The sequence below is a fragment of the Cyanistes caeruleus genome, chromosome 3, assembly GCF_971803275.1.
Source record: "Cyanistes caeruleus chromosome 3, bCyaCae1.hap1.1, whole genome shotgun sequence".
Lineage (NCBI taxonomy): Eukaryota > Metazoa > Chordata > Aves > Passeriformes > Paridae > Cyanistes > Cyanistes caeruleus.
The window spans coordinates 69,349,513-69,372,859 of NC_141703.1; the positions used below are offsets into that span (position 1 = coordinate 69,349,513).

Sequence of the window (23,347 nt, forward strand, 5' to 3'; positions counted from 1 at the left end):
CTACTCAAATGTAGTGTTTTCCCAGCTATTGAGTAGGTTCGATCCAAAAGCTGCGAGTTCCCCCCTGCAGCTCTCCCACCACTGCTGCAGCAGCCAAGTGCCAGACTCTGTCTTGGGTACAAAAGCATCTCGTTGGGCAGGGGATCTGTAACTGATGAACGAGCATTTTGAAACATTTTCACGCTTTCTGCATTATCTGGCTTTGTGTGTAAATCAAATACTGAAGTGTAATTACCAGCCAATAGATTTTTACAGTCTAGTTAATCCTCCTTGGCTGGTGTGCCAGGATGAGCTCCAGAGAAGGCGGCTGTTTCGGCTGCTGCTCAGGCTGCGTAGGAGAGGTGCTGCACCACGCTGCTTGCAGCAACACCCGCTCACCAGCGAGGCTTCCTCAGCTACTGCCAACACTTTGCCAGACATTCAGCACAAAGACACGGGTGTTTGCCTCTCCCAGCCTGAGCAACAGATGATGTTGAAGGATGGCAGCAGCAGCGACCAGGAGCGAGGGAGTGTGGCAAGGAAGGGTGAACAGCCAAGAGAACGGGGCTGTTTGGCAGTCACACACAGAGCACAGGCACTGGAGTCCATACCAGCACTTCTGGCTTGGATCAGAAGCAAGTCAGCCCACTCCGTCTCTCCATGCTGTAATTCCCATGACGGAGCAGCACGTGGATTTGATTCCTGCCAGATGCAGGCAGGCATGAGACCTGCTCTCACTCCAGCTCCAGGCATTTAGCTTGCATGAAGCAGAACTGAAGCCCAGCACCTGCCATGCCCTGGTCTACAGGCTGGCTGCCTTTGAGCCCCACTCCTGTGTCACCTGGACATGATCTCACCGGCCAGCTGACATCGGGGCTCTCTAGGCTGCAGTTCCAGGCATTAAGATTGATGAGATGAGACAAGTCCCCATGCTGTGGGTCTCAAGACCTGGAACTTACAAATTCTACTTTATTTTCTCTAACTGCCATGCTAAGAAACCAGTGATGCCTCCTGTATCTTCAGTTCTGTCCTGCCAAGATCATTGATGTTCTCAGAGGGAAATTCTGTTCTTTTCATCCCACTACCTCTCCATTTCATTCCATATATGCTTCCTGAGGCAACAAATTTTTCTGCATCCTTTCTACAGCACTGATACCCCTGTTAGCATTCAAGCAGTTGGGTGAGAACAAATGGTTGCAGCCCAAACCCAGAGAAAGGCAATACCTGCAGCAGGCTGGTAATTACAGCAATTGTGCAAAGCTCACATCTGGAAGCCTTAGAACAGAGCAGCACTTTGGAGGTGTGCTTTATCCACACATGCTTTTTATATATCCTGCCACCCGAGTATAGTATATTTCACTTTCTGAGCAGAACACATTACCAGTTCACTAGACTCCTTTAGCCATTTTTGTACTCATGAATTTTAAAAAAGACCTATTTACTATTTAAAATGTCAGCTTAAGTCTATTTATCCTAATCAGGTATCAAGGCCAGCAGCACCGCCAGTGCCATTTGTACCCTCATGTCTCATCTGATCAGTGAAGGAAATAAAAGCTGAAGCAGGCAGATGGCTGAATCGAAGAGAAAGGTCATTGCATACTGAAGCTGATAAGGTGAAGAGAATAAAATAGGGAAGGTGATCTTCAGGGAAAAGGTTAAAATGAAGCCTCACCTTTTGGAGGCTTCTGTATGGAGATAAAGAGAAGTATCATCAATTTCACCAAAGCACTTTCTCCTAATGTTTAGAACAGTAGAAAAATCCGGACCTTTCTCTTCTTCCTCATCTATGCCATAAAAAATCTTTATTTTCTACCTCCCATTTAAGAGACAGAAGAATGCCACAGATCTGTGCTGTTAGTCTCCCCATGTAAGTGAGGCATCCATGCTTAAATGCTTTTATTTGGCTAAACCAGTAAATAAGCAGCAATGTTACAGACAACTCCCACATCTCCTCTCAAATAATTCTAGCTGTTAGCAGCTGCCTCACCATTTGGTGTATTTTAACTAGGTTTGAAAATCCCTAAAGTAAGGATTTATTATCTCTTTCAGCAGAGTACAAAGTAAATCTATCAAGCCATATAAATTATTCACATAAATTCTAGAAACCTAGCAAATAATACAGGGCAGGAGTGGTACCCCAAGAGAGGGATGGTGCATCCTTTACTTAAAAGCCTGTGGTAGACCTAAATTCAGTTTTCTAAGCAGACCATGTCAACTTACAGAATAAAGATGGCTCTTAAAAATTTTTAAAAGCATAGGTCATCATGACAGTCACTGGGGGTTTTGAAGAGAGTACAGGGGATGATCAAAAACAGGATACTCTTTCAGGTAAGCACTTGGCTGATGGCAGTCAGTTGGGTGCAAGGCAGCAATCTTGATTATCTTTCTTAAAACATTTGTGAAATTTCACATTGGTGCTTTGCATCACTTATGGCACATCAGTGACTGGTACTGGGAGGAGCAGTGAGCCAACAGGATCCAGGTATTTTAAGGTAAACCCCAAATGCCCCAAGGAACTGCAGACATTTATAACAAATCAAGATTGCATCACAGCACTGCACACCTTATACACCTTAACAGTCTCGACAGAGTCAGATTAAATATTCTGATGAGCCTATACAAAAGTTCTTCATAGCAACACTTTACCATCTGCTGTAAGCAAAACTTCTAAACCTTTGTTACAGCAAAATGTGCCATGCATGCAAATTAGGTAGACATAAATTTATGGGGAAACTTTAACAGCCATCCCTTTGGTTGTCATTCTGAGAGTATGAAGCAAACAAAAATCCTTCTTCCTCAAAGACAGAAGTAATGATTGCAACATAATGGCAACCATAAGCAGTGTAGCCAGCTGTGTGAAGCCAACCTAAGAAGAATTTTAGGAAGCATACTAAATTTGGAAGGAAACACAATTAGAACAGAAAAACAAACCGCTGCAGGTATTGCTGAAAACACCCAAAAACCAGACCAGAGAAAATTAATACAAACAAACGTGAGTGTCTCCAGTGAGGAAAAGGTGAGGGCTCACATGGTTGGGATAAGCAGCAACTTCAAAAAGGCTTAGCTTAGTGATGAAGTGTGACTCTATGATAAATAATTCTACTACCATCACCCTCCTCCATGGAGAGAAAAAGCCCTGTGCCCTGAAGCAGCACCCCTTTTAACACCCACTGGTACCAGCATGCTCGGAGAACAAGCATCCACCCAAGGGATCCCCATGGCCAACCAACCAAACCATAGGTCCTGTTGAAACAGGGAATATCCTTGGCTGGTAACATGCAAAACGTCTGCTGAAAACCAGGAGGAGGAGACTCATGAGAGGAGGAGGCAGAGGGACAGGCTGTGGGTGACAGCCCGTGCTGGGCCATGGAGCTCAGGACAGCAAGGGCATTGCCACCACGGCTGGTGACGGCATCCAGTTTGTGAAGGGTGACAGGCAGTGGGCACGGGCCATTCAGAAAGTAGGAAGGTGACTGGTAAAGGACTAGAAAGTTAAACTCACTAGTGAAATCAAACATTAACAGCAGGATGACTCAGGAAAACTTGACTAAAAAATTCGTCAGCACTGGCAGATACCAAGAGAGCACCTGATTTCCAGCAACAGAAGAGATAAGTTCTGCCACCCCCTTTGGTGTGGTTGGCAGGATTTCTGTTTAGAGTTGCTGCCCCAGACAGAGAGGACAGGCTGTTCAGTAGTAACTGGCATTAGGGTAACTCAGGCAGATTCCCAGGCCTCTCTTCCCTCCTCTACCCTACACTTGACTGGCAATGAGTGACTGCTGAACAGAGCAGCTTTCACGTGGTGTGACAGCACAGAGGGATTGAAATGCCGAGTGACTCAGAAAGGCAACATGCTTAAAACAAGCTGCTGAGACATCTCAAAGCAGTTGCCCTCAGTTCTAATCTCCAAATCACTCTGCACATAACCCCCTGACAAGAGAAAAGCACAGAACTCCACCCTGCTCTGGCTAATCAGTTAAGAAGTTCTCTATCTGCAGCAGTAAGAATAATCTCCAAGAGACTACTATATTTAGCTAAGAATCTTAGGGGCAACTTGTCTTCTTATGTAGCTGAAAAGCCCAGCCCAGCACAAACCTGAAGGTGCATTCCACTTGTGGGAGTGCACTTCTATGTCACCCACAGATGAGAACACATTTCTCCAGAGAAACCTACGGAAACTTGACAGCACATGAAAAGAGATTCTTTGCCTGTTAGTCGAGAAAGCAAGATATGAAATTCCTCCTCCCTGTTTCATACCTAAAGGACTTCTTTTTCTCAATGTTCTTGTTCTTTTCTTTTTAGCAAAAGATGGTCAGCTGTGGGAACCCACAGTCCTTCTGGAGTAGCCACACTTCCTTTAAAATCCAATGAAATTGGGAGGGGTGTTCAGTGATAACCTCAAGTCTCTCATGACTGTTCTGCAGCACACACCAGGGCCTGAGGGATTCTAGCAGAGATCATAATTTATTTTTGTTCCCTATATACCACCCTCAGCATTTTAGTGCCTGAATGCAGATCTGCCTCAATATGCTAAAAATCCTTGGACTCGAGTTCATGTATGCATGGACTCACTCTTACTAGGAACGTTTGAGACTCAGAAGTAAAAATCCACACAGGGCAAGCACTTTCCCCCAAAGCATATTAGAGCAGGCTGAATTTCTGTTTGGTTTTTCAGAAAGAAAAAATGTGTAATATCACCTTAAAGAAAATTCACTGTAAAAAGCCATCTCTGGATAAGCTGTTCTAATATTTATTTTAATTCTTGACTAGGAACTAATACCTCAGCTCAAAATTTAATTTGTACAACTTCAGCTTCCAGCCAGAAGATTCTGATGAAGTCTTCATTATTATCAGGCTTACACTCAGTTCAGTTTACAGTGAGATTTTAAACATTTTTAGAAATGACATCTTTGATGTACCCTGAGGTATGCTGTTTCAAGGGGAAAAGAACCTCTTCATTATTACAACAGTGCCCAGCACAGGAGAGAGAACATAGCTGAAAAATACATCAAGAACCAATTTCCCAAAGAGACATTTTCCTTCCTCCCAACTCCATCTGCCTACTGCAAATGAGCTCAATTTGGAGCTTGTTCTCAACACCATGCACCTACAATAAAACACCATGCACCCCCTCTTACAATAAAGGTGTTTTTCTTCCCCATTCATCTTGGTAAGAGAAATCTCAAATACCCAAAAATCCAATTCATTTTAGTTCTGTGGAAATTCTTGAAAATTCAAAGGACAACCACAAATGTTGTAGAAGCAGCATGTTGAGTGACCATCAGTCCTAACTCCAACCAAGCTTGTTGTAACAAGCAGTTATAAATGCTTTATTAAGAGAACCTTTGAACCAAAAAAAAAATCAAGCTTGCATATTCAGCTTCTATGTAGAATTGGTGTCTAAGAATTGTGCTCTAATTTGAATTAAGTTCACATCATGAAGTGGGAAATCTGAGAGAAGTCAGAACTGAGCATCAGAGGGACTAGGGTTTTCAGCTGAACAGAATAAAGATTAATTTCTTTTCCCAAGAAACAATAGAGTATAAGATGCATAAACAAATCTGTTTAATTTACAATTAAGCTACTATATTACACAATTGGTTTATATAAGTTCTTCCCAGTAGGATGAAAAGCCTCTCCTGGCTTTAATCTGATTACAATTAAAAGATTACATTTAAAGTATTTTTCTAGTGGGCCTACATGGGTTTGTATTTTACAGTATTGTGCTGAGTGTCAGTAACCTGCAAAGATGGCTGCTTATTAAAAAAGGTGGGCAAGAACATTTGCTGATGTAATTGTATTTTCTGCCTTGTTCTTTCTGGAAGCAAAGCTGCCATTTAATGCATTTCACTGGGAAAAAAACCCAAAACCCTAAAGCTATCTGTAGGGAAATTCATACCTGCTTAGACCGGCCAGGAACTTGGAGCTTGAATCAAGGCTGTAAAATAACCAAGTATGGATGTTAGCACAGGAGCAGCAGTACCTCAAGGGAATCTGGTTTTGTAGATTCCAGCCTTGATCCCAGGAACATCATGCCCTGGGATCAGAGATAGCATTTGGAAGCCTTAAATTTTCACTTCTGTTATTGGTGAGTTAAAATAAAGATTAACATCAAAATCTTACTAATCTAAGGACAGAAACACAGGCTCAAAAGTGAGGTTTTATTCATATTTGTTACTTATGCACAACCCGAAGTATGATAAAACTGATAAAAACAGCCTAGAATAGTGTTTACATCACTAATTTCAATTCACATTTCGTCCATAAAATACCAAAAGGAAAATGACAACATTGCAGGTTCAGAAAAACAGTTTGGCTACTATGACTGAAAAATTTACACTATCTTCACCGGTCACAACTGATTTCTTGTTTAATGCTTATTATTTAAAATAAGCACAAATTACAAAATGTCAGACACACCCAACTTCTGTGCTCATAAAATATATCTTCTGTCATATCAAATTTCAGTAGATTGGGAAGAATTTTCTGCTGAGACACTTCCTTTCAGCATGTATCAAAAGAACATTGAGAGTGCTCTCACCACTATGCAGTGATGTAACACTGAGCTCCCAGTTGCACCTCCAGCTACCTCTCCAAAGAATTATTTTGCAGGCCACTGTGCAAGCACAACATGATGGTCAGGACACAAGCCATCTCCCACATAGTGATGAAAGCCACCATCAGGCTACAGCCTAAATTCTGTCCTTCCTGGTGGACACACAGACCTCGGACTCCAGGACACAAAACAAAGCACACTTCAGCTCTGCATTGTAAGGCAAACACAAAACCAATCTCCAACTGGGACAGAGATCAGCCAGTCCCAGCAGCTGCCCCTGGTTACCAAGAGCTGTGGTTGCTCACCACTATGCAGAGATTGGGCATACTTTGTGTGAAAAATTTTAACACCAGCCCTGAGGCAGCATTTTATCCCTCCATCATAAAGGCAGCCACCATGGATTGAAAAGTCTTATGAAGATTAAACAGCAATGCAGTAGCCAACAGTTTGCATGCAAACATCGTGTTAGACTGTTACATTCTCAGGACTAAAACTGTTAATGGTGTAAACACAGGTTGGATAATCACCTTCCATTTATCTCTTTATTTTACATACTTCTTTTAAGAACAGACTGAGGGGGAGCCTCACAGAACAAAGGAGTTTTACCAAATGTTAGACCTGGAATTATACAGACTTCTGTTACAAAGATTAAAACTGTAATCTGGTAAGGAAAGAACTCTTCCCCTGCTATGAATAAAATTTAAAAGCCTCATTAGGCAAAGCAGCAGCCTGACTCTTGGTCCAGAAAAGAAAAACAAAACAAACCATTTTAATACTGTACTGCTGATAAAAAAAAAAAAAGGAAAACAAGAAAAACAGAGACAGTCAAAGCAGACTTTATGGCAACAGCTATGCCAAGGAAAGGACCAAGGAAGTGAGTGTGTATATATATATATATATATATATTTATATGGCATAGTACCTCCACAGACATGAAAACTGCTTTAACTGCCCGTGTTTTACCCATGGGATGTACTGGGAAAGAAATACATTCAAAGTAAGAGTTTTGAGTCAATGTGCTACATGACTACACATGTATAAATCAACAACAACAGAACTTATTTACACACATGTTTATACCTACAGGAATAAAGACCAAGTTTAATACTTGTGAAATGTATCCGATTGCTAGATCCAGACAGTTCCAATCTTTAGTAACAGCAGTAGCATTTCTGCACTGCAATAGCCACACGGTTTCCATCAGGTCTATCCTGCATCCAGCTGATCTTATGATCATAAGACTGAGAAGTTCTACAGGTATTTCCATTTTCATTTATAACACAGACATGCATCTGCTACCCAGCAGAGATCCCCTAACACGCTTCCCAACAAAGAGCCAGCAACTTAGAGCTGGTACTGTTACAGACATATCCTGTCTGCTCACCAAATGTTGGTTTTGGATCATGTGGGTTCATTCTTCAAAGTATACATTTCATCATCTGCTACGTTTTTAAGATAAAAAGGAAGATAGTAGAAAATCAATTCTGTATGCATAAAAACTTAAGCCCAAAAGTGGTTAAAAATAGACTAAGGTGGGCATAATTAGTACCTAATAAAAAAGCTAAAAGTCAGTTTAATGGAACTCAACACTTCACTCAGCCATACAGTTAGCTGCCCTCAAAGACTAACAACCAGACCAATTCACAAGTATCTAAGTTGCTTAAATAATTAAGAGTAAGATGTAAAGTCAAAAAAAATATATTTTATCCCTTCAAGAACGGGAAAGTAAAATAAAATGCTGGTTCTGTAACAGTGCAACAACTGCAGCATATTTTGCACGCAGCACAGGAGTTGCTACATTTAGTGGCACTTAAGTATTATGCAGTAAATACTGAAAGTAAGACAAGTTTCTGATCTGCATAAGCATAATCACATCATTATTACCAGAGTTGCTAAGCTACAGCATTCTGAATAATACCAATTCAATTTTAGCGCTTCCCTCACTAGCCTTAATACACGTCAACGTCCTGCTTTACATCTTGCTAACAAAGCAACCACTGAAGCCAAGTATTTAATGTAGTTGCCAGTAGGCTTGGACCACGTTCAATCTGACCAGTCGTTCTCATCAAACTCGGAGTCGTCGTCGGAATCACTGTACTCCACGGCAATGCGCCTCGACAGGATGGTGGCCACGTCATTGCCAACGGGCTCGCGCTTCGCCTCCTGCTCACGCTGCTCCTGCACCTTCTTCAGCTGAATTCCTGCAGACACAATTACTCTCAGACAAAGCTTTCCAGGCAAGAGATTTCGTATTTGGCACTCTTATTGGTGAGTTTGCTGTATTCTCACAAAATACTAAGGAAGAAGGAGGGGAATAAAGAAAGCAAGCATTGAGGTAAGAGAGCCTCCTTGAGCAAGGAGGAGGGAAAGACAAAAAAGGCAGATGGGAAATAATTCTCTGACACTGAATACTTCTGGACTTCTAAAACTGTCAACAATATGCTGAAGCTAAATATTCAAGACTGTACAAGTAATTTTGATCTGAAGATGGAAGTTTTCAAAACTGTATTTGTAAATACTATTAGACCTACAGCTCCATATTGTAAGCAAGGTCAGGAAGAGCTGTAAGTCACTGCTTAAAAAAAATCAGTGGTCTGAAGGCTGGTGTTGGATAATTCTTCTGAACAGAATCAAAAATCCATGTACATCTACTGGCACTTTACATAATGAACACAAGAGCTGTGTTCATTAGATTATGTCTACACAAACACTAGAACACACTTGACAAACGTGCATCTTTCAATGTTAGATCCAACCTCACGGCTGACAAATATCAGAACAGGGGTCTGGTACCTGTGGTTAATGAAATCTGCCCAGCTGGGAAAAGCAGCCATAAAGTCATTTCAGTGGAAAAGACCTTGCTCTCCCTGAAAAAAAGGAATACCTGAAACTCAGTGTGCACTTACCCATCCTGATAGCAGCCAGAAGATCGCTCCGAGCATCGCTCATTGGTGCCTGCTTCGCCTCCGAGGCCGGAGGAGCGTGCATGGGGGAGGAAGAGAGGGATGCACCTGCAGCAGGAGGGCCTGGAGGGGGAGGAGGTGGGCCAGGAGGAGGAGGAGCAGTGACAACAAGCCCACCAGAAGGAGGAGGATGAGTAGCTGTGTATGTGGAGCCAGTCACCAGTCCAGAATGGGAAGGTGGCACAGGAAGCTGAAGGGGACTAACAAATGCAGTTTGTGCTGAAGGAATCATAGGGGGTGGAGGAGGAGGGGGAGGACCTGTAGGATTGTAATAATCCACCATCTGAGCTGGGAGCATCCTATATAAAACAGAACAAAAACATTTAATACATTCAAAGTGAGGACTCAGAAAATTATCTCCCCTTAAACTGCACTCATCCAACCTCAGGTAAAACAAAAATCAAAAGCAATTTGAACTGGTGACTTAAATATGCAAGTGAATATACATGTAAGAATTACCAAATATTGCTGATATACTGAGATTTAAGACAAATGCTGAAGCTAAAGGCAATGCCCTTTCAGCACTCTACGAAGTGAGCTTTTCATTTTAATTCTCCTACCTAGTTAAGTATAAAGCTACATTTCTTATTAAACATCTACTCTGTGGGACTGTTAAGTACAAAATCTTTGATGAAGAAGGGACCAAGAAAACTTCAGACTACACCCTTCAATTCCACAGAAGGTCAAGAGGTAATAGAGGACACAGACATGGAGGACAATGGCAAGTATGAAAAGAAAGATCTACCCTAAGGTAAATGTATCTCATGTGCTTCTTCGGTTAAATTTATCAGTTTAAATACCATTTAATTAAATTGATACATTTGATTGATTCTTTAAATAAGCACAGGGAAGAGCTCGTACCCTTGTTAAAATGTCATTGAAAGAAATCTTAATCAGGAAAAGAATGAGAATTGGTAAGAGTTATGAAGTAGTTAAAGAACCAGATACAGGAGACAGGAGCTGAAGCCAGGTGAGTGATTACATTGAGTGACACATGCCAGTGTATGACAACTGCAACACCCTGACAGTGGTCATGGACCTGAGGAATAAGCACAGTGATGTCTTACACGCTGGAAGCAACAGAGAAAGGACAGGCTGGAGCAGTCACTCCTAACTGAGTCATCTATAGCAGCCCGATAGCCATGAATCGGGCAAATGCTATCCCAGGATATGCATCAAGCAAGGATGACAAACCTTGGCTTGCATAGTAAAAAAACAACACAGGCAAGAATGACTACAACTTTCCTAGGGTTACAACTTGAAAGTTTAAGCTATTTGCACAAAGGAACAGACTCATTAGAAAACAGATGTTTTCTAGCTACAGGAGAGCCAGAACTCTGGAGCAAGCCTTCCTTCAGAATGCATTCAGGCAAAATATCTACACAGGCATTCGATAAAACTCTGCCTTGAATTACAAAGTGGCATTCCTCCTGTGGTAGTATGGAATTTATGTCTGAAGAGACCCCTTCCAATTCTGTCAAAAGCTTCTCTAAAAAGGATTTCAGGGATGCAACAAAGACTGCCAGATTAATCACGATCAACAATACTCTTTCTGCACACTTCCTGAAGTTTAAAATACTCTCCAAATTATCCTTTAACTACTTTCCACTTTAAAGGAAAATTATCTTGTCTTCAATACTGTGTTAGGCACCCTTACTATTTTACAATCATACTGACTTTACCAATACTTCCACTTCATTCAGCACAAACTTGGTTATTTCTGCTTTCACTATTTCCTCACTTAAATTCAGTTCATGCACAGAAATTATACCCATTTTCTCATGGCCTCCCCAAGGAGATAACTAATGTGTTTGGGGTCTTTGATGCATTACACTTTAAGACGGTTATGAAAAACATGCATTCCTCTGGTTTTGCCAAGAATCCCCTAGAATAAATCAGATTTACCCATATTCTGCTGGTACCACAGGTACTGAGCTGTGCTGGCCATCTGAAGGCTGGGGTGGAGGTGGAGGGGGTTGCTGAGGTCTGTTTAAAGTGGCATGTCTTACAGTGGTGGAGGGTGGTCTGTATTCATGCTCATGGCTTTGGGATGCTGCCATGTACTGTGGACCATCTCCTGCTCCATAGGAAGGCATTGCTATCTGCTGATGGAGGGAATGATTCGGAGTAGCAGGATAAGAATAATCTGTAACATCAGATGCATGGGACCTAAAATTAAAGTAAATTGATGCAGAAGAACAGATTATGTGAGTGTAACAGGGCATTATCTAAATAACTGACAAAAAAAGCTAAAAAGAGTACAATCAGCATTATTTCTTTTGCAAGAGGATTCTCCGATTTATCAAACACCACTCCCCCTTTTAAGTCCACAGAAAGCAAAGAAAGAATTTTAGTAGCCATATGGAAGCTTATGGTTTTTGTCAATGATTTTGACAGTCCATTGTTTGAAATGATAATACTTACCAGCCTGCCTCAAGTTAACAATGGCAGCAGAAAAAGAAAAGCAATACTACAAGCACTTGCAATTATGCAGAAGAACATATTTTACCAATGCAGAGAAAACCAATTTCAAAAGTTAGATAATTATTTTTATTTTGTTTGCACAATTAATTTTGCTGGAAAGGCTTAAAGAAACTGGGAAATGTAAGTATTAGTTGAGCAGAGAGTTCATAAAGATACAAAGACTAGGATGCTCTGTCAAATAAGCCCAAGAGAGGGAGCAAAAGGATCTTTTCATCCCATTACTGTGAAGACTTGTTTTAGTAATGAACAATGGTGCAGCCTGGCTTTTAGTGAACACAGTGAACTGATGCACTTATATGTGAGCCTGGAAGCAAGGTAAGCAACAAAAAGCCAGGGCTTTGAGCAAAATGAAATAACAAACCCTTTGGGCATTTTGTCCTCTTTCATGCTTCCTGCCTGTTCCATTTTCTTTGCGTCACTCATGAACTCAATGCCCATTTTCCTTCTCTCCCACTCTTCTTTTCTTGTTCTTACTTTTCTCACATTAATTTGCTGGTTTCTGTTTGGATTCAGCTTGTGTTTCTCTCTCTAAAGCACAATAAGTATAATAAATACATTGTAAATTGCCACAATCCAAACACTGGGATGTCAACATTTAATGCTCAAGTCTTACAATTACCAAAAGAGACCTTTTTTTTTTTTTCTTTGCTTTAGCAGTAATAAAAAAAACACACTGTAACCAAATACACCTATTTGGGACCTGATTTACAAAATACTGCTCCTGCAGTAGCTGGCAGCATGAAAATATCTCTCAAACAAATACATATTTCAAGATGTATGGGTTTTTAATTGTTTAAGACTACTCCAAGGTGAAAAAATAGAAAGCCCTTTCTCCACCACAGTACCATTCTCAGAATTAACCCTTCATGGATGTAAAACATTTCAGGATTCAATCTCAGATATTTGATTCACTGAAATGTAAAATACTCCATCATTTATAAAATACATAAAGCTTATGTAAGCACAAGGTATCTGCCACACAAGCAACATCAAAATCCAACACAGATACGCATCCTACAATTTTTGCTTAAAAAAAAATCCCACAGATTGCAAATACCAAAGATATCTGCAGACAGCCAAATACATGTTGACATTGCTGGGAGATAAAAACATATCACTTCAATACAATAATTTTAACTCAGGAATTCTGGAAGCAAGGTGTTAAAACTGAAAAAAAAAAGACTCAAAAAGTGTGAAACAACTCCTGATGAAAAAATCCACACCTTTTGCTAGATCAACCTATGCAAAGCTTTGCCAGGCTTTGCAGTGTTTCATTAAGACTAACAGGAGACAAAGGTCTGCGTTAGAAACTGTAAAATAAAACCAACCAAACAAGTTTTTAGACAGAGAGGGAATCTGAATACATTATTAAAAGATGAATAGCAATATCAAATACTATGTTTCATTACTTTTCACAAAGATCACAACATTACAAAGTTCTGAACAGATTTTTTTCTTTTAAATCAATCTCTACTGGACAGCAGAAGAAAGGTATCAGTCCACACTCTTAAAGTGGTAGTTGCCTCCTCGACCTAGCCATTCAACAATTTAAACCCTTTTTCGAGCGGACTGTGTTTATTTTTGAATTTATTGCTAGCACTTAATCACAACAGACATAGGAAATAAAATAAGTGGGAAAATCCTCTACTGAGACCAGCTTAGTGTAAAAACTAAGACTTCAATGCACATCAGGTAACTCCCACTAAGCTCAAAGGGAATCTCCGTCAATGAAGATGAATTCTTCTGCGTATCTCTAAGCAGAGATTTTTGTTATTTCAAGCAATAACATCTCATCTGGTTTTGTAGCTTGCTTTTTAGACTAATGTAACATCAAAAAGCTGAATTCTTCTCCCACCAAAGCATTCTTTGCAGGCAAAAGTATTCTCGACTGAGTAGATCACAGAAAAATATTCATTAAGCTACCAGCAGAGCACCAAACAACAAACTAGACACTACAGAAGAACTACTGACATTATCTACTAGAGGCTTTGTAACTACTGCTACTGAAGATCAAATATAAAACATGCAGCAAACACTTCTTTGCAATACATAGCATCATGATGACAAAATGCACATGTGAAGCTGAGGAAGAAAAAAATCGTTACAGAATCTGTTACGTCATTTATGGTCTAAAATAAATTTGAAAAGAATGTTTTAAACATGCATTGTATGCTTTGTCTAACTACTCCCATCCTGTAAAAACACCTAATTCTACTCAGTATTGCTGAACATACAACGGTGGTATAACAAACAGCTTTGCTGTGAACAGACCTAGTATCTGGGGACAGTGATCCCTCGGAAGATGCTCCATGGTACACACTTTGAGACAACCTGTTGTCAGGTCTAAGCTCTTTGTCATATGCCATCATATTCCACTCCTGGCGTCTGTTCCTGGCTTTTCTAACCTTTTTCACCTCACGGGTGGTGCCATCTATACGCTTTTGCTCCTAATGTCCAAACAAAAGAAATAAAGCATGCAAAGAGAGAGAAAAAAGGAAAGGAAGAAAGCTGGTTAAAATGCAGTTAGAGTGCATGAAAATAAGACTAGATTTATAGATGAAGCCAAGTCTTCTTAAAATTTCTCTGCACTGAAATAAGAATATCTCCTTACACTATGAACCTCATTAGTAGCAGGACTTTTGATTTGCCTCTGTTCTGCAGGATGCATGTGCTACTGTGATGACATTCTCCTGCTTTTCCTAATACAGAAATGTGACCAATTTTAAAAGCCAGAAAGCCAAACTTCTTCTGACATCACGTCTTTTATTTAGACTATCCTGAAGCACTTGTAATTTTCATCTCTTGAAAATCAAACTTCTGAGAATGTCAAATAAGCTCAGGGTTATTCTGGTTATTCATTATGGTTACAATCAACAGGGCCTGGGGGCGTATGGAGAAACTGGACACAATTTCTTATCCCATAGTCTATGTGAAATTATTTTTGTTTGTTTTAACTTCCTCTCCCTTCTTAGATCTAATTAACTACGGAAATTCCTCCTAGTTTCCCCACATCATTGTTTCCCAATATCTGATATAAAAATGAATCACACTAATTCTCTCTGCAGTGAGTCAGTAATATTCAGGCCAGCAGTATATTACAGCTTGACAGACTTGGCTGCTTGTATCTTTCAATGTAACATCAGGCTCAACCAATGCCAGTGTTCCACATTTATCTTTACCTCACTGATAGCAAGATCTCCTAATATTGTGACTCAATGCTTTCACACCTTGGAAATGATGTACTCACCTACTTCTGACTATTCAGTGTAAGTATAAAATCATACTAGTGCTTCAGCACAGAAAAATGAACAAGATTGCTCAATTCAGACTGAGAAGGGTCAGCTGCTCCTTTTCTCAGTATTCATGACAGCATAGGGGTTTTTTTTCAATCCACTCTAGACACCTTATAATACATGTTTTATCTATTAGTAGGTTGATATTAGGCTATTGGCTGCTAGAAAAATAGTTCCTCAGGAAAGAACTAAATTGCTATTCTGAGAATGCAGCCAATGAATTGCACTGAGAGAAGAGCATGGTCAAATTCTGGTAGGCAAGCCTTCTACTGGGGAATCTAGACCCACAAAGGTCTAATATATGGATATTATATTATATGTAGATATAAAGGTATAATGAAAGGGATAACAGCTGGAAAGCCAGCTCAACAAGAAGTTCATCACAGATGAATACAGCTTTTTTAGTCCAACTGTCAAACAGCACAGAGCAAATAATTCTGAAATAATGTGTTTGGCACTACATAACTAACAAAAAACTATCAAATGGCTTACTTGTCCTTGTTTTGGCTCTCTTGCTCATTTATGCACATTTGCATGAGGAACATGCTGATCCTGCTAACATTTAGAGTGACAGAAAAGACTTCTTCAAGTTCAGCACCCAAATGTTTTGACAACTCTTGCTCATTTCTACAGTAAACAGATTTTTGGTCTAATTTATGTTAAATAACAATGATCATCTTAATGGTTCTTAATCAGTTCTCACAAAATATTTTTCCTCCACAAACATTTTAGAATCACACCCTTTTGATATCTGATAGTCACTCACATCAAATTCTGCCAATCCAGGATTTGGAGCAGAAAGGACACAGGTTCAGTCACGCTTTATTTTAAATATATAAAGTTTTGGTAATTGCCATGGTTAAATATATGCTTGTTAAAAGCTTTTCATCTGTCTTTTTCAGTTACTTGCTACAAATGTTTTAGGTTTTTTTAATTTTTTTCTTTTATCCTGATTAATTTCTTAAGATTTTGTTACCCGAGTCATGTCATATTTCAGAACAAAGCCCTTTTCACTGAAAATACTTGGTCTTGTCTTCTTTCAGAAGAAAAATTTTGTCATCTAGGGGTCACAACTACATCTTTTTTTGCAAAAATTCTAAATAAAATAAATATCCATCTTTTGACCAATATATGATGCCACTGGGAAGACAATAATTTTGATATCCAGTACAATTATGAGTGCATACATGACTGCTTACAGTTACTGCTTATTATTTAAAGAGATCACTTGTTTTTTATGAAAAGGTAAATACATATGGATGTATAAACAACAAAAAATAAACGCAGAGCTTAGCTGGTTTTAATTGGATCAGATTTCATCTGGACAGGTTGTTCCAGACCAGCATCTGTAAGTATGCTAATGAATAAAAACACTTGAATCCTTTCTACTCAAGCAGTACTAAACTCTACTGGTAGTGATATTTTGATTAAATATTACATTACTACATCTCTCTAGAACATTAAATGTCTTCCAAAACAGTGGGGCAGCCCTACTACTAGCACCTGACAAAGCTACATATTCCTCTAAGAATGGTTTTAAGCTGTTCCAGTAGCAGTTTCATTCCTTTGACAATGCTGACAGCTCTAGCTTTACTACCCAGGGCAAAGATGACAGAGCTGTAGGGGAGCTGAAGCCTTTCTAGATAACTACAACTGGAAATATTTCTCAAGCAATTAAAATTATATTAAGAGGAGTTACTTTTTTTCAATTGACTGTAATAGAAGCTGTGGCAGACAAGTGGGTGTTGTAGATTAAGACAGAAAACAGGTACATCATTCATGTTGGCAGGAAATTATTTCAGGAAACACAAAACATATTAGAGTCTTCAAACAGGGTTGAGTTAATTGTAAGTTTGATATTTGCATCAAGAATTAGCAAATGACATTTCAAGCATCTTAATAAAGAATTAAGAGCTAGTAACAAAAAGTAGCTTCAGCAAGTATTTGCAATACTTTCAAAAAACTGGAAGCACGAGCCTAAAGTATTTTCCTGACCACAAATGTATAAAATCCTATCAAAACACAAGTCAACAAGAATGATTTCTGAAATACAAGCTTTCCAAACTTGAAAATTTTTACTTGCTTGAATAGCTAATTATCCTCAGATAAAAAGCCAGAACAATAAACAGCAAATCAGAAGAACTTTCCTTTGTTTCATCACAATTGCCCTACCTACAGCCATTTCATACAGTCAGTTTAGAGAACTGATACAAACCAAGAGAAAACTATACTGATCTCTTATATATATGAAACTATACTGACCTATAGAAAGTAAAAAAAAAAAAATTAGACTACACAGATTTTAAATTTAAAGAATTAAAATTTCAGTTTTCTTCAGAAAAAAGTTCATCTGAAAGAGCCAAATCAAAGGAAGCCTGTTAATATTTTCAATTAAACTGTATAAAGAAACAAAATATTTGAGGCAAAAAGATTGCACTTTTCACAAAACTCCTGCTGTAAAAGCTCCAGCACTTAGGGCAAAATACCAAAATAATACTGGAAAACTGATGCACTGGTGCAGGGACTACTCTCAGATTTCACCAAGCACCTGAAAAATTGAGGCTAAAAAATTGAGGCTAGCTGCATTTGGTCAGCTGATGAGGAGGATGACATTTGGATGTCTACCTTGTACTTTCCTAAACAATACACATTTATTTCACCTGCAGTTTCTCAGCAACTATCAAGTTTTGTGCTTCTGTGGAGTACAAATTGAGTAAGTAATTCTCATGTAACAGATTGAAAATTTAAGTTCAGCTATCAAATCGTTAATAAATGCTCTGGATTCATTCCTGGTTACTACTACCATGAGGACAAGAATAAAAGAAAAATGACATTTGGTTCAGCAACCTGTGGAATAAAGTGTGCCTGGGAGACAACCCACCCAAATCATCCTGCTCTCTAAAAGACACAGATCATGAAATGCTAGAAAACCATCTTCTGGAAAGCTAAACCTCAGATTTCTACCCATCACAAAGTGAATTTTATCCATGCAAACTCAAGTCTATGCTGCTTTCTTCTTAGTTGGACTTGGCATACATTTAATCAAATCAAATAGCACTTCAGCTAGAATTTATCAAGGGGCATTTCTGTGATGCATGGCTATAATCCTACATGACTGGAATTGAGCTTATTTATGTTTGTAGACTGTAATAAGACAATTAAAATCTACAAAAAAATATACCATGGATAGAAATAAGCAAGATGTGTTGCCAAGTCTAAAAGTAACTTACATATATAACAGTTTTTTAGAAATTATTTTAAAGGAATAAGGAAATGTTCAAGTGATTTTATAAATTCTTATAAAAGCATCTGTATTTTTTCCTTTAAAATAAGAATGGAAAAAATGGGAAATTGGAATGGAAAAAGCTATAATTCCAATTCCTTTCCTCTCCCATTACGATGTCCTTTTCTAGAGCACAACAGGGCCATTTTTCTAGGTAGCAATTAGGAGATACTGGCACAGGATTCAAAAAAACTTCTTGGAAGATAACCACTTTAAGCCCTCTTAAAATACAGGATAAGCTATAAAAATGGAATGCACTAAATCCACAGCCACACAAAGAGGAACAATCTTTCCACTCACACAAACTAAGTATGACCTGGCAATTTTTATGCCTGGATAACTGCACATGAAATTGTAACGCACAAATGTGCTATTATATTTCTGCTTTTACCTTTTGTCTCCTCTTTTCTTTTCGTTTATCTTCAGTATCTTGTAACATTTTTTCTTTCCAAAGATCAAAAAAATAGGAAGGATCAGTATAGAACTTCAATCCATCTTTCTTATCATCCCTGGAAAACAACAGAAGAAAAATTAAAAATACATGAATTAGTACGTTTTAAATCCAGAAAACTTACCTTTTATGATCATCCAAGCCTCAAGCTGTTCAATAACAGCCCTTATTAACTGGATCTCCATAAACAAATACCACCACTGTCTGCAGCAGCAGCAAAACCACCATACTTTAGTCATAAATCCTTCCCATTTACCTTCCAACTAAAAATTCTTTATGTTAAAAAATAAAAATCAGATACACTGCAAATGCTGTACTATACCATTCTTAAAAAATAAATAAATCATTTATTGCAGACTGGGTTTTATCAATCTTGAAAAATCAAATCTCAATAATCAATATAGCTTTTCCCCTCTGATATAATTATTCTCTGCATACAATTGAGAAATAAAGGGCAAAGTACAAGAAGGCAAGCAATCAGTACTTCCTTACCTATATGGTGAAAGAATATTCAGAGGTGGTGGTTTGTCACTTTGATTATAAATATCAGCCACCGGGTTTGGAATGCTGTTCTTTGAAACTACCTGCTGGTCTTGAACTGTTGAGCTCTTGAATGCTTTTTTCATGTTGATGTCCTGTAAGGATACTGTTAGAAACAGAAATACATTTACCACAGGTCTGAAACTACTGAAAGTGGATATACATCATCAATTTTCCACTAACTATTTCAAATATTTTCAGTAAGTTAACAAAAAGACAGGTTTTTCCTTAGTGGATAATCCTGATATTTAAGTACAAATGCATGTAAGAATTACTGTAATAAAACAGATTTAAGTCTCACTTGATCCAGAACATCATGTAAAATAATGGGACCACGGACTGTATCTTGGAAGATGATGCAAGAATGCTGTCACATGCATATGTCCAACTATTTTCCCTTTTTATAAGGTTTATCCTGGAGTTCTAACAGCAGAACAATTGGCTTCAAGACTGAAACACAAGGTCTGGTATTCCTCTGACACAGTATGTTTTATAATTACACATGGTATCCATACACATTCCACCCCATTCTAAGCATAATTAAATTACAGCTGCAACAACCTCCTGTGACAGTTCCACTTCTTTTCCTCTCTTTCAACTCCTAAGTCTCCTCAAATAATTGATTATTCCTTCCTCCTAAGTTCTGCTCATGTCTCTACAGAGAGAAATACTTGCACTCTCCTACTTTCATTTTATCTTTTCACATACACAGCTCTGGGGAAACAACACCAGGCTTTTCATTCTTTCTTCTCAAATGAAAGATTTAAGTTGGTTTTAATTGTTCCTGTCACTTTTATCAGAGTTTTTTTTCCCTCTTAATACAAGTTTTCATGAGATGCAGCAAGCATTGTTAAAGAAGATCCAGTTAAAGACCACTCACAATTTAAAAGTGGCAGTAAACTCTTATCTTCCAACCCTAAGCACCCTGAAATACAGATTTTAGACTGCAAGTGAAGAGGATGTTGAAGTCTGTCTACATGACACTGACCACTTCTGGATTTGAACCAAGTGATTTTTAGAAGAGTGGAAGCTGTAGGACTTGTGCAAACTAAATGCACCTGCTTAGTCTCTTTATTCCTGTTGCCATTTCATAAAATACTTCTTAGCCCTTCATCTAATTTATTGACTCTCAAAGACAAACTGAGAAATTTCACAAGGTAAATGAAGAGTAATAGCCAAAACTGTAGTATAATGATAACCTGAAAAAAGAAAAAGGGATGAAATTTTACATGTTATTGTTTGTCATGATGGGCACCAAATCCCACTCAGACTTCTCTGCCCAGCTATTTTTGTTATCTGTGCTGAGGCTTTGCTTTTCAATCCAAGAGCTACTTAGTTTCTGCCGTAACTTTTACAATAGCAAAAAATCAAAAATAGAATATTTAATGTCTAATAGTCATTCTCCCATTAACATCATCTGAAGTATCAAAACATCATTTCTGAAAGTACTTTCTGTTTAAACCTGCCTGTAAGTACAAGGTATTTCAGGCAGATTTTTCAGATGTGTATATCTGAATTGTTTCACTCCTGTTTGATGGAAGACATTCAAAAGAATAAAAAAAAACATTTTGCTGGAGATTTTTAGAAAAAGTTATTTATATATTTTTGAAAACTTAACCTCAATTATTTAAAATTTTTTTCAACTGTAGCATTTTATATATAAATTATTTTTATATACACTGTATTAGTTATAGCTAAGAATATAAGAAATCACTGATGCAATCAAATCTGAAGGGCTTTTTAGAACAACCTTGCAACTGACATTTTGCTTAAATGCCGAAGCTATCCAGAAACATACTATTTCTGACAGTACAATGAATTATTATAAAGACTTCAATGTCTAGAATGAAACAGCTAATAAAATTTACTACTGACACTAAGATGACAGCAGTCTGTATACATAGCTTATTAATATGACATATGATTAGCAATGCAAGAGTAACAACTGCTGTCAATTTAAAATAAACACTGATTAAATTCTCAGTCCATACATTAGTTTCCCCTCCCAAAAGATTGCTTTTAATTATTCTCCAAACTTGGAAAACTAGATGGGTGGTACTGCATAACACTAATGAGACATTAATGAGGCATTAAAAAAAAGGGGGAGGGGGGAAAGAAACAGCAGCAAAACCGAGATGACAGCTGCATTTTCAAAAGTACAGTATATTAATAGAATCTATTGCTCATATTACTAATACAATATGCCTCAATAACAAAGCTGAATAGCGATCCCATAGGAGCTTATTTTATGTTCACATATAGCTCTTGACTCATAAGACAGCAAAATGCAGGTGGCTTGTACCAAAAGATCAGCGGTTTGGTTTGGAGAGGACCTTAAAGATTATATCGTTCCAATCCCCCTACGATGGACAAGGACATCTTTCACTTAACCAGGTTTCTTTGGATAGTCTAAACAGTTAATATGTTCCAAAACCATAAAACAACGACACATAATAATTTCCAGACATTAACCAGCTAAAAAAAGGAAGGCTAAATATTACACTAGGCACCATTACACTATTAAATATCAACAATAAAATTTAATATTGGCACTAATAATTGGCAAAATAAATAAATAAACTACAAAACTCTGAATGGCAAGTAAATATATAAGCCATATAAATAGCACTATTAAACATATCACAAGTAGCATTAACTACTACTGAGTCAATATTACACTACTATACTGATAAAATAAGCTTTCACATTTTAGTAAATGTCAGGAATCATCTAAACAAAGTATAGGCATTGGCTGGCTCAGATATGTACCATGAAGGCCAGAATGCACTTCAACAGCTTTTAAAGCTAGACAGAGAAATGCTTTATCTACCCAAAAAAGTGCTTTCAGACAATATAATGATGTTACTGAAATCCTTTTTTTTTTTACTGTATATTTATGAAGTGAATGACCAAGCTCATAAGTAGGAAATATTTTTAAAGGAAATGCACTTTCTAGTGACTAGAACCCCTAAAAAAATTCACCTCGTTGATCCAAACACAGTGCCTTGTTTAGATACAGAGTATTATAAGATCTTTGATGATCACAAAACAGATTAACATATTAAGGTAGTTTGTGACTACCCTACCTTGGAATTCATAGGGACACCCAGTGTCTCAAACTTTTTCCAATATCCTGACTTACTTCCAGTAAACTCTGTATTTTTCATTTATGATTTACTACACTCACAACCTCAAACTTTTCCTCATGAAAAAGGCAGCTTAATAGCTCCATTACTACAGGGGCTTCTTGACTCAAGAATACTTTTACTTGCTTGGCTAAAGTGATTATTCCCAGCTTGCCTTACTGAGACAACAAGATGAAATATCGTTACAGTATTGCTTTGAAAAGACAGAGGTTATTGTGCAATTAAATACTGTACTCTTGTCAACATCACTTCTGGCTCAATGCTTTCATGCAATTACCTACCTTCTTCCACTGTTGAATCCAGCTGGGTGACTTTGACAGCAAGGCGATCAATTCTGTCTTGGAGGGAATTTGCTCTGATGTAGAAGCTGTTGGCCTCATTAAACAATTCACCAAATATGTCTTCAGCATGTTTGCCTGTGTAAGAAAGATGAGGAAATCCCTTTGCTAGTGGCTTACAAAACACAGGACCAAAGGCTTCAATATCATGAATTATAATAAAACAGTAGCTGTAGGATCAGAGCAGTGCAGTTTGTCATTCAGCAAAATTTGGGGCAACAGATTTGTATAAAAACGTCTATACCATAAATTCCACCTGAAGTCTATTCTTCTGTTCCTGGTTAACAGTCTTCTTAAAAACACAGGGATACTTA

The 23,347-nt window shown here is 38.1% G+C and overlaps 1 protein-coding gene across 12 annotated transcripts in view; it reads right to left on the reverse strand.

Moving 5' to 3' along the window:
• Positions 1-6,126: 6,126 nt before the first annotated feature.
• The window catches only part of WASF3 (WASP family member 3), a 65,600-nt gene continuing 48,379 nt past the window's right edge, over positions 6,127-23,347 (reverse strand). For 7 of the 12 annotated variants that reach the window (XM_086881706.1, XM_086881708.1, XM_086881709.1 and 4 more), the window contains 7 exons: positions 22,977-23,111; positions 19,502-19,655; positions 18,950-19,067; positions 14,254-14,429; positions 11,404-11,667; positions 9,442-9,797; positions 6,127-8,736 (listed from right to left, as the gene is read on the reverse strand). In XM_086881706.1, coding sequence (XP_086737832.1) covers positions 8,579-8,736; positions 9,442-9,797; positions 11,404-11,667; positions 14,254-14,429; positions 18,950-19,067; positions 19,502-19,655; positions 22,977-23,111 — 1,361 coding nt within the window. In that variant the 3' untranslated portion in view covers positions 6,127-8,578. Of the gene's footprint in view, positions 8,737-9,441; positions 9,798-11,403; positions 11,668-12,343; positions 12,511-14,253; positions 14,430-18,949; positions 19,068-19,501; positions 19,656-22,976; positions 23,112-23,347 lie in introns of all 12 variants that reach the window. The other 5 variants (XM_086881713.1, XM_086881714.1, XM_086881716.1 and 2 more) reach the window with 1 other exon arrangement.